This window comes from Acinonyx jubatus, chromosome E2, assembly GCF_027475565.1.
Source record: "Acinonyx jubatus isolate Ajub_Pintada_27869175 chromosome E2, VMU_Ajub_asm_v1.0, whole genome shotgun sequence".
Lineage (NCBI taxonomy): Eukaryota > Metazoa > Chordata > Mammalia > Carnivora > Felidae > Acinonyx > Acinonyx jubatus.
The window spans coordinates 45,657,056-45,671,425 of record NC_069396.1 but is presented as its reverse complement, the minus strand read 5'-3'; the positions used below and the strand labels follow the sequence as shown (position 1 = coordinate 45,671,425).

The window sequence follows — 14,370 nt, the reverse complement described above, 5'->3', positions numbered from 1 at the left end:
ACCTCTGTGCTTGTTTACAGGCTGGCTTACACAGAAGAGACACCCAGACAAGCAGGCATGGACAAGAACACACAACAGATCCTTGGGTCATCCACATACCCTGGGGAGACCCAGAAGCCAGGGGCCACCTGCTCCCGCGCCCGCGGTTCCTGGTGGATGGAGAGCCCGAGGTGGGAATGGAGCACCCCCAGGGAGGAGGAAAAGATGCTCTGGGACGAGCCCAGCCCCGCCCTGTATCCCCAGCAGCCAATGGGCGTGTGGTCCTCCCGGCGCCCCCTGGGACGTGTAGTCCGGTCAGGGGCGCCCTCGGGCGCCGCTGTGCGCCCCTAGACTCCACGTCCCGTCGTGCGCCGGGAGGTGCGGGGATTGGCCGGGCCCCGCCCCCGGCCCGCCCCGCTCAGCTCGCGCCGCAGCCCCAAGAATGAATGAAATCGTAGCGCGCTGGGCGGCAGAGCGGGCGGCGCAGGCCGGGCTGGGCCCGCGCGCGGCGGCAGCAGCGCCCCGGGCCGGAGGCGGCCCAGCCGAGCGGGCGATGGCCACCGCCATTCAGAACCCGCTCAAGTCGTGAGTGTCCCCGCCGTTCACGTCCCTCCATCCCGCCCCCCACCCCTGGCCCTTCCCCCGCCTCTTGGGGAGGGGGACGCAGCGCGCGGAAGGTAGTTTAATGGGGGCCCTCCAGCTCGTCCCCCCCCACCGCTGGGGGACCTGCCGCCCCTTGTTGCCCCCTGGGGTTGGGGGCGGGAGCCCCTTCAGGGTCGCGGGGGCGTCTCTTCTTTGTCGCTGTCAGTGAAGGAATGTGGCGCGGGTTGGGGGGTGGCGGAGGCCGTTTCCCCACCCAGAGTGGGGGTAGGGGCTTCCCTCTCCTCCTCCTCCATCTCTCCTTCTCCGTGTCTCCGGGGGCGCCGGGGGGCATAGGGCTGGGAGTACGAACGCCCAAGTCCAGACCTCAGCCTCCGGGGTCTTCACCACCCTCCTTCCCCCTCAGCAGAGCACGTTTCTCTTTCCTCTCTCCTTCTCCGGGGACCTCGGCCCGCGTGGCCGCAGGGTGGGAGCTGAGACGTCGGGGTTCCCGGTCGGATCCCTGCTGGCTCCCTTTTTTCCTCCCCGGGTCTTCGGGACCTAGAAGCTCCGACGCCCAGGTCAGTTTAGACCGTGGGATTCCTCCCTCTCCCCGCCCATACACATCTAACCAGAGCATCTGGGACCGGATGCTTCGGGAGAGGATGCTGGCAGCACCCTCAATCTCGGGGGATTCCCTCCCTTTTCTCCCTGTCCGCGTCCCTCCTCCGAGCGTTAGCTTCCTTCTGGGCCCGGTGGCTGGGAACCTGGACGCCCGGGTCCAAGCCTAGCTCTGTCCCATCCCTCTCCTCTCTTAGCCACCTCTTTTCTCTGTCTTTCCATCTCTCTCTCTCGCTCCCTCTTCGGGATCCTGGACTCCCGGGTCCCAGCGCTCCCCACCCCCTTTCCTCCGGCGGTGACAGCGGGCTCAGAGTGACAGGCGCGCGGCCGTTCCCGCCCTCCCTCCCCGGCTGGCAAGCGCGGCACTCCCCTCCCCCTCCGCCCCTGCCCGGGGGGGGGGGGGGCTGTGGAGAAGGCGGAGGGCGAACGCCCGCGGCGCCGCACAAAGGGACTGTGGCGACCTCCCCCCCTTCCCCCAACCTCTTGCTCTCGCCGCCTTGACCTTGAGCAGCGCGTGTTGGGGGGTGGGGAGGGGGAAGGGGCCGGGAGCGCCCCCCAGCCTCCCAAAGGCTGGGCCTGATGGCTGGACCCTAGGCCCCCAGTTGTTTCTGGTTTCTGGCGGGGGACTGTTGGGAGAGGAGTGGGGTGGGAGAGGAGTGGGGCGGGGGTTAATAGGCACGCGCCTACACGTGTGGCTTTGCAGGTGAGCAGGAGAGCTTGCAGGGCGTGTGCGGAGCCCGGGTCAGTGTGAGGAGGTGTGTGACGGTGACACCCTTCTGCTTCCCTCACTCTGTCTTAACACACAGACGGAGGTGTGCCCCACGAGGAACACCCTCGAGCTGGCTGGGACAGGGTTCCTGTGCAGGTTGGTGGATGTACAGGCATTCTGGCCTCCTCCCTCTGACCCTGGCCGGACCTCTTGGAGGAGGTCAGAGGAAGCGTTGGGGTGGGTGTGCCAGCGCCCTGCTTTGCCCTTCTTTGCTCTCCTCTTCAGACAGGTCCTTGGGGTTGAGGGCAGAGACTGGCTTCTAAAAGAATGGAGCCAAATCCCCTTGGGGGTGGGAGGCTGGAGGGAGTGCGAGGCTGGGTATTCTGACTACCTGGTTTCAAACCTCATCTTGAGCCCTTAAGTCTCCCCCTCCCTTCTCCCCCTCCTCCAGAGCCTCAGTGTTACCATCTGTGTACTGGGGACTCCTAACAGAGCCTATTATCCCATGGGGCTTGTGACCTTTGGAAAGCACTTAGTACAGAGCCTGACCCTGCCTAAATGTAGTGATTAGTAGTCGTAGCATCAATATTGATTTCTCTTGCGGTCCAGTTCCCACATAGGGCATTGCGGGGGCCTGGGCAAAGTTAGGGTGCGGGTGCCAGTGCCCTTCTTTGCTCTCATCTTCTAAGGCGTCTGCAGGGGTGGGGGTAGGGGGTGGAACTCCCCTGCTTGGGCAGGGGAGTTCAAGTGTGGGAGGGGGATCTGTGAGGGTTACTAGCGGTAGGGAAAGGGAGGCAAGTTTCAGCCTGGGTCTGGTGGGGGGGGGGGGGGTTTCAATCGTGCTGGTGGACAAGGGCCTCCGGGGAGGTGATGGAGTTTTCTACACTCAGCCTCCAAACCGATCAAATGGATGCAAGGGTTCTGGGGTGGGGCAGGAGTGAGCTGGGGTGTCTGAGGCTGGAGGTGTGGGGAGCAAGTGTAAGCATGTGTGGGTGGTGGGAGGTGAGAGAGGAAGGTGGCAAGGGCATTCTCTGAGCTGAGCTGCTGGGCAGAGGGGGAGGGATTAGTCTGGATGCGATAGGGGGTAACCAGGGGAGGGGCCTGAAGACCAGAGTGAGAATGCGGGTACCATTCCAGGTAAGCATCCCCGACTCACTCTCCTTGCCACCTATTCTCAACCGGATATGAAGCAGAGACCTACTCTGTCCTGTTGTGAGTAGGGGAGGGGGAAGGTCAAGGCCTTAGCTGGGGGAGATGGAGGAGGGTTTGTGGTTTGTGGAAGGGGTCTGAGACACTAGAGGTGTGTGTGTGTGTGTGTGTGTGTGTGTGTGTGTGTGTGTGTTTAGAAGTGATAAGTATGGAAGACCTTGGAGGTGTCTCTCACCAGAGGGTAGGTAGGGGCATCAAGTGACAAAAGAGGTGAAGGCTATTATGCAGTCTGTCTGCCGGAGAGCCCCCTGGTGGACAAGGACATTTGTGGGCGTTTTTAATCCACGCAGGGGCTCAAACTTGAACACAAACTTTGGACCAGGGGGGGTTCCAGGTGAGTGCTGGTGCAGCTTGGTGGGTCAGCTCACTATCTGGGGATCGCTTAGGGTACAGTCTGTGTGAGTGACAGTGGGAAAAAGAAGGAAGTAAAAACTGACTTGGGTACAGATATCTAGGCGAGTGAGTCCCTCCCTTAGTCCCACCTTCAAAGAGCCACCAGGGGCTCAGATTTCTCATGTGGAAAATGGGGGGGTAAAAATAGCATCACCCCAGAGGGTCATTATGAGAATTGCACCAGTGAATCAAGTACTTAGAACTGTGTCTGACACATCATGGGTACTCAGTATATTTACTCATTCAACAAATACTGAGCATCTTTTATGTACCAGGCATTCCTCTTCTTCTCTTCCTCCTCCTCCTCCTCCCCCTCCTCCATCTTCTTCTTTTTTTTAAAGCTTATTTATTTTTGTGAGAGAGCGTGCACGCACGTGCCCGCGTGTGAGCAGGGGAAGGGGCAGAGAGGGAGACAGCGTGGAAGCGGGCTCTGTGCTATCAGCGCAAAGCCCAACACGTGGGGCTCCAACCCACAAACTGTGAGATCTTGACCCCAGCGGCAGTCCCGACGCTCAATCGACTGAGCCACCCAGGCGCCCCAGGGTATTATTCTTTCTAGAATTGTTGGCTATTTTACACCTTAACTACATATCAAATCCTCTTTGTGGAATGAGTGAAGTTTTACTGAACACTTACTACCTGCCAGGTACCTTTTAAAAACACTTTACACATATGTACTCATTTAATCCTTACGACAATCCAATGAGGTGTCATCCTCATTTTACACGTGAGGAAACCGAGGCCCAGAAAGGTTAAGTCATTTGCCCGAGGCCACATGGCCACCAAATGGCAGAGCCAGGATTTGAATCCACAAGGTGTGGCTCCCGCTGCAAAGTAGCACTGTGCGGTCTAGCCCGCGGAAGGAAGGGATAGAGCAGGGCGGGGTCACTGTCAGAGTGACAGCCCTGGAGGGACTAGATAGGGTTCTCTGGAGCTGGGAGGGACTGGGGAGGGGGGAGGGGGGAGGGGGGAGGTGTCAGTGAGCCAAGCGCAGGCTTAGCCGGTGGACGTCCGTATGGGCACCTCTTAGGTATCTCTAAGTCTCAGGGCATTGAAGTGTTTGTGTGAGTGTAAATGTACGTGAGTCTGTAAAGGTGTGGGAGTGAAGTGTGCGTGAGTCTACGTGGGAGGCTGTGAGTATACGTGTGAATGTGTGTGTAAACTGCCGTATGTGGGTGTGTGCGAGTCCAGGTGTGCATGTGTGAGTGTCTGCCCGGGAGACTAGATGTGCGTTTGGGCGAACGTGTGTGAGTGACTGCGCGCTCCCTGGGCCCCACCTCTGCACCCGCTTCCCCGCGGGGTCCCGCGGGTCCCCGGGCCCGGGACTACGACTCCCAGAATGGCCCGGGCGGGCCCGCCCCGCCGTCGTGATTGGCTGTGGTCCCGGTGCTCCCGCCCCGCGGGAATGAATGGATGGGCGGCCTCAGCGCCCGCCCGAGCGCTGGGAGGACCGACCCGGCGGGGACCTGCTGGGGGCAGGACCCGGGGAGCAAGATGGCCACGGTCATCCCCGGCCCCCTGAGGTGCTGCGGGCCGGCGGGAGGTGGGGGAGGGCGCGCGGGCGGGTCTGCGCGGGCGTGTGTGTGTGTGGCGGCCGGGGGTGGGGCCGAAAGGGTGTCTGGGGGGCTGTCACCGTGGGCCGTGCTGCGCGGGGGTGCGAATGTGTGCGATCATGGGTCTCTGGCAAGAACGGTGTCCGATGCGCTGCTCCTGGACGAGCGGAGGGTGTGGGGAGCTCGGAGTCCTCTTCGGGTCCTTTTCGGGGAAGGGGGTCATGTCCCGCCCGGCGACCCCCGGGGTTGGGGAGAGAGTGAAATGGCCTGGAGGTGCGGGAGCCTCGGTAAACTTGAGTGAAGCCCATACTACCTTTGTCTTGGCGTGTGGAGTGTGTGTCACTTGTTTGTACTGTTATTTTTTTGTTTTTTTTGTGTGTGTGTTTTTGGATATGTGTGTGGATATGTGTTTAATATCTTTCAGTCTACCAGGTATCTTGGGATATTTGGGTCTTTGAGTGTATGTACATGTCCTTTGAAGCCGCATCATTTGTGTTCTGTGTCTGGATTTGTAGTTGTGCGTGTATTTATGTGTACATTTTTGTGTGAATATGGGTGGATTTGTCTGTTTCTATATTGTATATGTGTATATCTTTGTGTTTGGATATGTGGTGTTTTAGATGTTGGTTTCTATATCGTGTATCTTTATGATTATGTGTACGTGTGTGTCCTATGTGAATCTGTGCGATTTCTTTGTATAGTGTGCCTGGACATTGTGTGTGTGTGCGTGTGTGATTTGTTTGTGTTGTGTCTTTAGATATGTGTGTAGGTGCTCATGTGGGTAGTTTGTTTTAACATTTCTTCTAACATTTGTGTATGTGTGTGTCTTTGGTTGCATGAGTGTGTGTGTGAAGTGTGGTGTCTGTGATCTGTTTGCATGTTGTGTGTCTTTGTGTGGGTGCTTTGTTTATGTTGTGTGTCTTTGGATATGTGATGTGTATTTGTGCATAGATATATGTGTGTTGTGTCTGTCCCACACTATGTATCTGCGATGTCTGTGTTTTTTTCAGTAGATATTTGTGTGTGCACGTATGTGAGATTTGTCTGTTTCTCCTTTGTGAGTTTTGGGATATGTCTCTCTTTGTGTGTGAATCCTGTGTGATTTGTTTGTGTTGTGTATTTTCATATATGCACGTATGGATGGGTCTTGGTGTATTTTTGTCTGTTTCTACATTATGTGTGTGTATCTGCCGGTTGGCTCGGGGCCTGCTTGGGTCTCAGGTTGGGGGCTTCTGAGTCCAGGAGCGACAGGAGGGGAGAGACTGGAGGAGTCGGATCACCCATTCCCGAGCTGCGCGTTGAGGGAGGGGTGCTGGACGACCCGGCGCTCCTGCCCTTGGTGACAGCCACTCGCCCGCTCGCTCGCCCTCACAGCCTAGGCGAGGACTTCTACCGCGAGGCCATTGAGCACTGCCGCAGCTACAACGCGCGCCTGTGCGCTGAGCGCAGCCTGCGCCTGCCCTTCCTCGACTCGCAGACCGGCGTGGCCCAGAACAACTGCTACATCTGGATGGAAAAGACCCACCGCGGCCCTGGTACCCGCTGGGAGGGCAGGGGCGGGGTGGGGCGGGGCGGGGCAGCGGCTTTGCGGTGGCGTTCTCGGTCCTCACCGCCCTCCTCACCTGCAGGTCTGGCCCCGGGACAGATCTACACGTACCCCGCGCGCTGTTGGAGAAAGAAACGGAGACTTAACATCCTGGAGGACCCCAGACTCCGGCCCTGCGAGTACAAGATCGGTGGGTGGAGCTCCATCCTGTGCCTGGGGTGGCCCCAGCCGGCCCGGGGCAAACGCTGATCCGTGTGTGGTGACGCCTGTGTGGTTCTGAGCATTTGCCTTTATTTCCCTTCTAGCGAGTGTCTGCAGGTGTGTGTCTGGCTGTAGTCAAGACATTCTCCAGTTTTCCCTGAGTGACTGCTTTGGACTTGGACGTGTCTTCTCCTACTGGGGCCCAGGTGTATTCCGGGCCCGGTGCTATCTGTTAGGTGCCTAGGTGGCTCCTCCCCGGTGAACTGGGATGTGTTGCTGTGCGGCTGTCTTTCTTCCTGTGGGCGCCTGAGTGTGTGTGCATGTGTGAGAGTGTCTGGTGGTAAGCCTTTGCGTCGGTAGTGGAGTGGATGTAAGTATCTGTGTCTCTTTCTAGGTGTTTCCAAGGACATTAGAGGGTTCGTTTCATCTCGTGTGTGTCTGGTCTCCCAGAGTGTCCGGCCGTTTCTGGGTGTGTCTGAGTGCATCGGGGTGTCTGGTGTCTCTTCTTTTGAGTGTCTGGATGCTTTGGAATGTCCGGGAGAATCTCTTCCCCTAGTATCTGGTATATCAGGTGTATCTCTGCCCACGTGTGCTGGTCCAACCAGACCGTCTGGCCTTATCGCTTCTTGAATGTGACCAGTACTATTAGAGTCACTGGCTCTTTCTCTTCCCTCGTCCTCTGTGTGGGTCCAGGTATACTGAAGTGTCCATCTGTGTGGGGTTTTTTTTAAGTTTGTTTGTCTGTTTGTTTATCTAGAGAGTGCCCACACGGGCTGGGGAGGGGCGGAGAGAAAGCCGGAATCCCAAGCGGGTACCCTGCCACCAGAGCAGAGCCTGCTGACCTAAGCCGATCAAGGCGCCATGGAGTGTCCATCTGGCTGTCTTTTTGGGTGTGTCGATTGCCTCAGAGGCGCCGTGTGTGGCTCCCCTGTGTACGTCCGTGTGTGTCCATCTGAGTAATTCTCTCCAGATGTGTGTGTCTGTATCTCCCCTGTGTGTGTCCACATGCCTGGTAGGGTCTGGCTGGGTGTTCCTTATGCGGATCTAGGTATAGCTGACGATTTAGTGTCTCTTTCTGATGGTCTCTGGGTGTATCCCAGGGTTTGGATATGTTTCCTCTACGTGACTGGGTGTATCTGAGTGTCTGGGTGTATCTCCTCCTTTGTGCGTCTGGCTGTCTCCAGATGATCCGTCTGTATCTCCCATGTGTATCCTGTTTGAGAATCTGTGTTTCTCCACGTGCATCCAGGTGTAAGTGAGGGAGGGTCTGGCGTGTCTCCGTCTGAGTGTGTCTGAGCGGATCCGAGGGCCTGGCCGTGTCTTTCCCAGGTTTCGGCCTCCTTCCCAGTATGCGTGATTGAATCTTTGAGTCTGTTGCTGGTCGAGTGTGGGAACACCTCTTTCCTGAAGCAAAGGGCATGGCTCCCCAACCTGGGCAGTTTGAGAAATCCTCCAGGGACAACTTCCCCACTTGACCTCCCCACCATGGCCTTGTCCCCAGATTGTGAGGCACCCCTGAAGAAGGAGGGTGGCCTCCCCGAAGGGCCCGTCCTTGAGGCGCTACTGTGTGCTGAGACAGGGGAGAAGAAGATTGAGTTGAAGGAGGAGGAGACCATTATGGACTGCCAGGTGGGACCACCCCTCAGGGGCCCCGGCCGCCTTGTCACCCCCGCCACCTGCCCTGGCGCATCCTGTTCCCGCTCTCCGATCTCCCCTGGTTCCCTAGGGCCTTTGGGCCTCCTAAGTCGCATCCTTCCACACCTCATCTCTGTTCGGAAGACCTCCCTGCTTGCCCTGCGCCCCCAGTCTCCAGCTGTGTCCGCAACTCCCACAGAGAAGGACAGCATCCCCCATTTTCTTGACCTCAGTCTCCCTTCTGGTGTCCAGAAACAGCAGCTGCTGGAGTTTCCACATGATCTCGAGGTGGAAGACTTGGAGGATGACATTCCCAGGAGGAAGAACAGGGCTAAAGGAAAGGTATCACCCCCAAATCTTTCTCCCTCACCTCTCTCCTCAGTGACGGATCCCATACACGGAGCGTTTATCGTGGTCAGACCCTAACCCAGTTTGGCCTCACTGAATTCCCAGAGCAGCCTGAAGGGGTAGAGGATTTTATGCCCATCGTACAGAAGAGGACGCTGAGGCTCGGCTATATGAACCCATTGGCGAAACAGAGATTGTATAGTGGGTCAGAGCCGCCTTCACACCCACGAGGAAGCCTCTGAGAGGTCAAGGGGGTTACTCGAGGCCCATAGTCAGGAAGTGGCAGAGCTGCGGTTCACCTTTCAGGCTCCAGCGATGAAAACTCTTTCAGTTGCCTCCCTTCTTGGCCCCTCATCCCGCCTCTTCCCCCAGGCATATGGCATCGGGGGTCTCCGGAAACGCCAGGACGCCGCATCCCTGGAGGACCGAGACAAGCCGTATGTCTGTGATAGTGAGTCCTTCTGAAGAGGGGGAAAGAGAGAGTGGGGCCCAGGGACCTCTCCCCTGCTGGCCCCCTCCCTCCTGTTCTAGAGCCCGGCGGGAGGGGATGCTCAGGCCTCTGGCAGAGGGGGGAGGTGTGATCCCCGAGGCCAGGGTGGAGGCCGCAGGGGCTGGGAGGGCTGACCGGCCCTCCCTGCTCGCTCTCCAGTCTGTGGGAAACGGTATAAGAACCGGCCAGGGCTCAGCTACCACTACACCCACACCCACCTGGCTGAGGAGGAGGGGGAGGAGAACGCCGAGCGCCACGCCCTGCCCTTCCACCGGAAAAACAACCATAAACGTGAGCAGGCAGGCGGGCTGTGGGGTAGTGAGGGGCCCCGGGAGTGGGGGCTGAGGAGCCTGGGAGGGAGGGGGCACATTAGACATTTCTGGAAAATCTCCAGCTCAGCGGTCCCCTCCCCCCACCGACCATGGGGATGCTGGCTCTGGGGTTGCCATGGCAACCAACCATCTCTCCCTCGCTCCCGGCCGGGCGTAATATTTCTGGGTCTGATTTATTGTTTCAATTAGAGCTTGGGGAGGGGGGTGATAGATGACTCCCCTCCCTCTCTGCCTCCCGTTCTCCCTTTTCTGCTAAGCTTCGACTGCGGGGCAGGGTCTGTGGCCTGGGAGCCCTTGGCGCCTGCCCGTGCCAATCTCGTGGCAGCCCTGACAGCCGAGGGATGGCAGAGGGCTCGGGAGAGGCTCCGCCAGCGGAGAAACTGTCTTCGCACCCACCTCTTGGTGGGAGAGGGCGGTCTCTTCACCCCGTCCCCACCACGCACCGGGCACCTCTGTGTTCAGAATTTTTCTTGTGAACATCCGTCTGTTTGCATATCAGATCTTGGCCAGTGGTACCCCCAGTTTTTACCTAGTCGGGGCTTAGTTGGCACTGGTTGTGTGGTAGAAAGGGGAAGCAGGGGGGCTCTTCCTAAAGCTGTTATTTGCCAGTTTTGCCTAATAAAGAGTGAGTTGTCCTCAAAGAGTTCGGGGCTCCTGATGAGAATTATTTGGGCTCCCATCCCCGTTCTGCCGCGGCCACAACTTGGGGTAGCTACTCTCTCTCCTTACCTCCCCCATGCCTGGACAAAGGGGTCCACCCCGGGGCTGGGGCTGAGGCTGGGGGGCAGGGTGGAGCCTTGCCTATGGTGAGAGCCCCTCTCTCTGTCCCCCCAACCCCAGAGTTTTACAAAGAATTGGCCTGGGTCCCTGAGGCACAGAGGAAACACACAGGTAGGGACGCCTCCCTCTGCCCCTACTCGTGCAGCAGCCTTTGACTAGGTGCCCCCGCCCGCCTACGTCAACCCCCCCACCGCCTGCTGTCTTTCAGCCAAGAAGGCACCCGATGGCACTGTCATCCCCAACGGCTACTGTGACTTCTGCCTGGGTGGCTCCAAGAAGACGGGGTGTCCCGAGGACCTCATCTCCTGTGCTGACTGTGGGCGATCAGGTGATACCCTCACCTGAGGTTGCTGGGGGCCCGGGTGGAGGGGACGCCAGGAGTCCCGATCTGGAGGCTGGGAGGCGGAGAAGCGCGGCCTGGGGCTGGGGGGATCCAGAGCTGGTGGAGTGGACTCAACTGCTGAGGACCTTGGGAAACTGGGAGGGGGAGGGGCGGTCAGAGAGGCTCTGGGAATAATGGGATGCGGTCGTCACGGCGTTGCCGGTCGTAGCACGTGCTTAGCATGGCACGAGGGGCAGTGAAAGGGGGTTGCCAAGGCATTGTGGGTAGGGAACCGTGATAGTGAGTAATGGATGGCCGTTGCCTGGGCACTGTGGATAACCGAGGGCGCTTGCCATGGAGTTGCGGTTAGTGGGATGTGGTTTCCCAGGGTGGGCTTGTAGGTAATAGACTGTGGTTGCCTCAGCACGGCGGGTAATGAATTGTGGTTGTCATGGTATCACGGGGAGTGCGATAGGGTTGTCACGGCAACGGGGTAGCGTGGAACGTAACTTGTGGCACCGGGTGGCGGCTCAGGGGGTCTCCGCACTGGGGTAGTGCGACGGCTGTGGGATCGGCGTCGCGCGGTACCGCCGGGAACACTTCGGGTCGCTCGCCCGTCCTGGGGGACGGGCGTTGGGTCACAGGGAACCCAGAGCGTGGGGACCCCACTGCGGAAGGCGGTTGCCATGGCGCCGTGGCTGGGAGGACGTGGCTGCCGCGTTACTGTGGTTAACAGAACCTGTCGGCCACTCTGCTGTGGGTAATGGAATGTGGCTGCCTCAGCACAGCGGCTAACAGAATGTGGCGGCCCGGGTGTTGTGGGTGGTAGAAAGTGGTTGCCACAGCACTGCGGGTAATGGAATGCGGTTGCCATGGTATTCTGGGGAGCAGAATGTGGTTACCATGGTGGCTGGTTAGGAGACTGGTGGCCACGGTCGCGGCAGCGCTGCTTGCGGTACGGTCGCTGGGCACCGTGCGCGGGGTGGGGTCGGGCTGTGGGCCACGGGAGCTCCTCCGGCCCTAGGACCCAGGGGTGGGGGCCGAGCCGTCTCCTCCCCCGGGGGGGGGGGTCAGTCACCACCGGGGGCGTGATGAGCCCTAACTGCATCCCTGCCCCTTGGCCCCCAGGACACCCCTCATGTTTACAGTTTACGGTGAACATGACGGCGGCCGTGCGGACCTACCGCTGGCAGTGCATCGAGTGCAAGTCCTGCAGCCTGTGCGGCACCTCGGAGAACGACGTGAGTGCCCGCCCGCCTCCCCTGGGACATGCCCCCAGGTGGCCTCCCGTCCGGCACCTCCGCCTCTGCCAGTCGGGCCTAAAGCCTTTCCCTGGAGCCCCTCCCTGGTGAACACTAGTAACCTGTATTATTATTATTGCTTAGTGTCCATTAACTGAGCCCGGCACTTAGTGCTCCTCATCTCTCTGACTCCTCCCAACCACCCTCCGAGGTAGGTGCTCTCGTTCCCACTCCGCAGAGAAGACACTGAGCTCAGAGAGGGGACATGACGTGCTCGAGGTCACGTCTAGGAAATTAGTAGAGCTGGGAACCGAACCCAACGTCCATTGCTTCCAGAGCTGGTGTCAGACCATCTCGGTGGCGTTTGAAGTGTTCCACAGAATCTATAAAACCCAGACTGCGAGTTGCAAACCGGCCGACCACAGGGGTGTTTTGCTTGGCCAAGCAGGGTTTCGCAAAGATTCCATGATGCGAAGCCCGTCTCGGAGCCCTTTCTCGTGGGAGGGACCGCCTTCCCCGGCCCCTTTGACCTACCCCTGCCCCAGCCCCCCACCCCGGTTTCTGGTGCCCGTGCCCCCAGGGTGCCAGCTGGGCGGGTCTCACCCCCCAGGACCAGCTGCTGTTTTGTGACGACTGCGATCGGGGTTACCACATGTACTGCCTGAGCCCCCCCATGGCGGAGCCCCCGGAAGGTGAGAGAAGAGGTGGGCATGACCCCGGGGGCGGGTGGGTCGGAAAGCTGTCTTCCGGCTGGTGAAGACCAAAGACCGTGTCTGCTGGCTGGGAGGTTGGGTCAGCCTCTTTGGGGACCCGGGCCTAAATCCCTGTCCTCTGGCCACCTCCCCAGGGAGCTGGAGTTGTCACCTCTGTCTTCGGCACCTGAAAGAGAAGGCCTCTGCCTACATCACCCTCACCTAGGCCTGGCTCTGGCTCACCCGGACCTCTGGGGTGGTGCTTACCTATCTGCCTCTCGGAGCTCCTCCACGCTCTCTCCGCCCTCAGTGCCCCACAGTGGAGGGGGACAGGGGAAGCCCGAGAGGGGGCGGGGCCACCCCCTTCCCTCTGTGCAGGTGGAATGTTTGCCCTGTGGGTTGGTGGGCCCAGCAGGGCCCCTCTCCCTTCCTCCCTCCTTCCCCATCCCTTGGCGAATGGGCACCGGGGGCTTCTGCTCCCCTCAAAGCCATACCCCGCCTCTGGGCGGGCATGAGGGGTGGTAGATGCCAGCCCGGGGCACGGACACAGCGTTTTTCTAAAGAAAAAGTCAAAAAGTTAAAAAAAAAAAAAAAAAGAAAGAAAAAAGAAATTAATATATACAAAGAGTCCTATAAGGCCTGGCTGGGTGGAGGGGGTGCTGCCGAGCGCATCCACTGGGCACCGGTCTATGCCAGCTTCCTGCCTACCAGCCCCACCCCCCAGTTTCTGGAGTTGCAGCTGTCCCACCTCCTCACCCAATGTGGGCACCATCCCCCTTCGTGCCCAGGGCAGGTGGGTGTGGTGTCCACCCTCGCCCCCTCTTGGTGCCCACCGTGGATACTGCATGACGTGAACCATGGTTTTGAACTCCGTTCCTGCTCCCTCCCTGAGAGCCCCACCCTGCCCGCTCTGTGCCTGCTGCCTGCCCTGGCTGGTGGGCGTCCGCTGGGGGGGCAAGGCGGGCAAGGCAGGCCCCTGCCCAGCGCCTGCTGGAATGAGAAGCACAGACTCTACAACGGACTAGTTTTTCCCCTTTCCCCTGCTCCAGTTCCCCACCGGCCAGGCCGGGCTGCCCCCTGCCACCCTCGCTGGCCATTTTGGGGGTAGCGAGGGGGCGTGGTTGTTTCTTGTGGTTGTGTGTGTTTGTTGTTCGGGTTAAAAAAAAGGGAAATTGAGACTGCAAGTGGGGGGAGGTGGTGGGTTTGGGGGGTCTCCCCCAATCCAGGCATGCCCCCCCCCTTGTAAACGAGTCTCCTTTATTGCCTGCCTCTGCTGTGAATTAACTTGTTCTGTGTATTAAACTGGGCCTGACCCCTCTGCCCACGACTGCCTCGTTCTCCAGGCTGGACTGGGGCACCACCAAGAAGGGGAGATGGGGGCCTCCTAGGGGGAGACTTGACCAAGGTTAACAGCTGGAGCCGGCCCGACCTCCATCTCCCTCCATCTCCCCCCTGCACCCCGCCTTTCTCTGGCTTTGTCCCAGCTCCTCCCAGGCTCGCCGGGAAAGGAGAGGGGGGATGGGGTGGAGGGGGCTCCCGCCCAGCCAGCTGTGGTTGCCCTGGCAACGGACTGCTGCAGCTGCAGTGAGCAGCAGTGAGGGGGGAGGCGGGAGCTGGGGCCTGGGGGAAGGGATGGAAAGATGAAGAGGCCGCCCCTCCCGGGCTATGGTAGGCGGTGGGGGTGCCCAGAGCACCTCCTCTGGGTCCCCAGAGCGCCTCACCTGGGGTCCCCCATCCGGA

At 59.6% G+C, this 14,370-nt stretch overlaps 1 protein-coding gene across 7 annotated transcripts; it reads left to right on the top strand.

The window, feature by feature from the left end:
• The first annotated feature begins 447 nt into the window (after positions 1-447).
• Positions 448-13,952, top strand: DPF1 (double PHD fingers 1). 7 transcript variants are annotated; one of them, XM_027044666.2, is made up of 12 exons: positions 448-564; positions 6,418-6,578; positions 6,672-6,779; positions 8,292-8,419; positions 8,678-8,767; positions 9,146-9,224; positions 9,423-9,554; positions 10,436-10,486; positions 10,584-10,703; positions 11,826-11,938; positions 12,549-12,630; positions 12,786-13,952. In XM_027044666.2, the coding sequence occupies exons 1-12, from the start codon at positions 533-535 to the stop codon at positions 12,854-12,856; spliced, it is 1,167 nt and encodes a 388-aa protein (XP_026900467.1). In that variant the 5' UTR covers positions 448-532; the 3' UTR covers positions 12,857-13,952. The 7 variants fall into 7 exon arrangements, with proteins under 7 accessions (XP_026900467.1, XP_053066514.1, XP_026900469.1 ...); XM_053210539.1 differs by having other exon boundaries at positions 12,519-12,630; XM_027044662.2 differs by lacking the exon at positions 448-564 and adding an exon at positions 4,593-5,013 and having other exon boundaries at positions 12,519-12,630.
• The last annotated feature ends 418 nt before the right edge of the window (positions 13,953-14,370 follow it).

What these genes read in the sequence shown, in the direction of transcription:
- DPF1 (XM_027044662.2), top strand. Translation starts at nt 4,904, where the DNA reads ATGGGCGGCCTCAGCGCCCGCCCGAGCGCTGGGAGGACCGACCCGGCG. An exon ending in AGACCATTATGGACTGCCAG is followed by an intron (nt 8,420 to 8,677) that starts GTGGGACCACCC and finishes TCTGGTGTCCAG; the next exon opens with AAACAGCAGCTGCTGGAGTT. An exon ending in TGCTGACTGTGGGCGATCAG is followed by an intron (nt 10,704 to 11,825) that starts GTGATACCCTCA and finishes CTTGGCCCCCAG; the next exon opens with GACACCCCTCATGTTTACAG.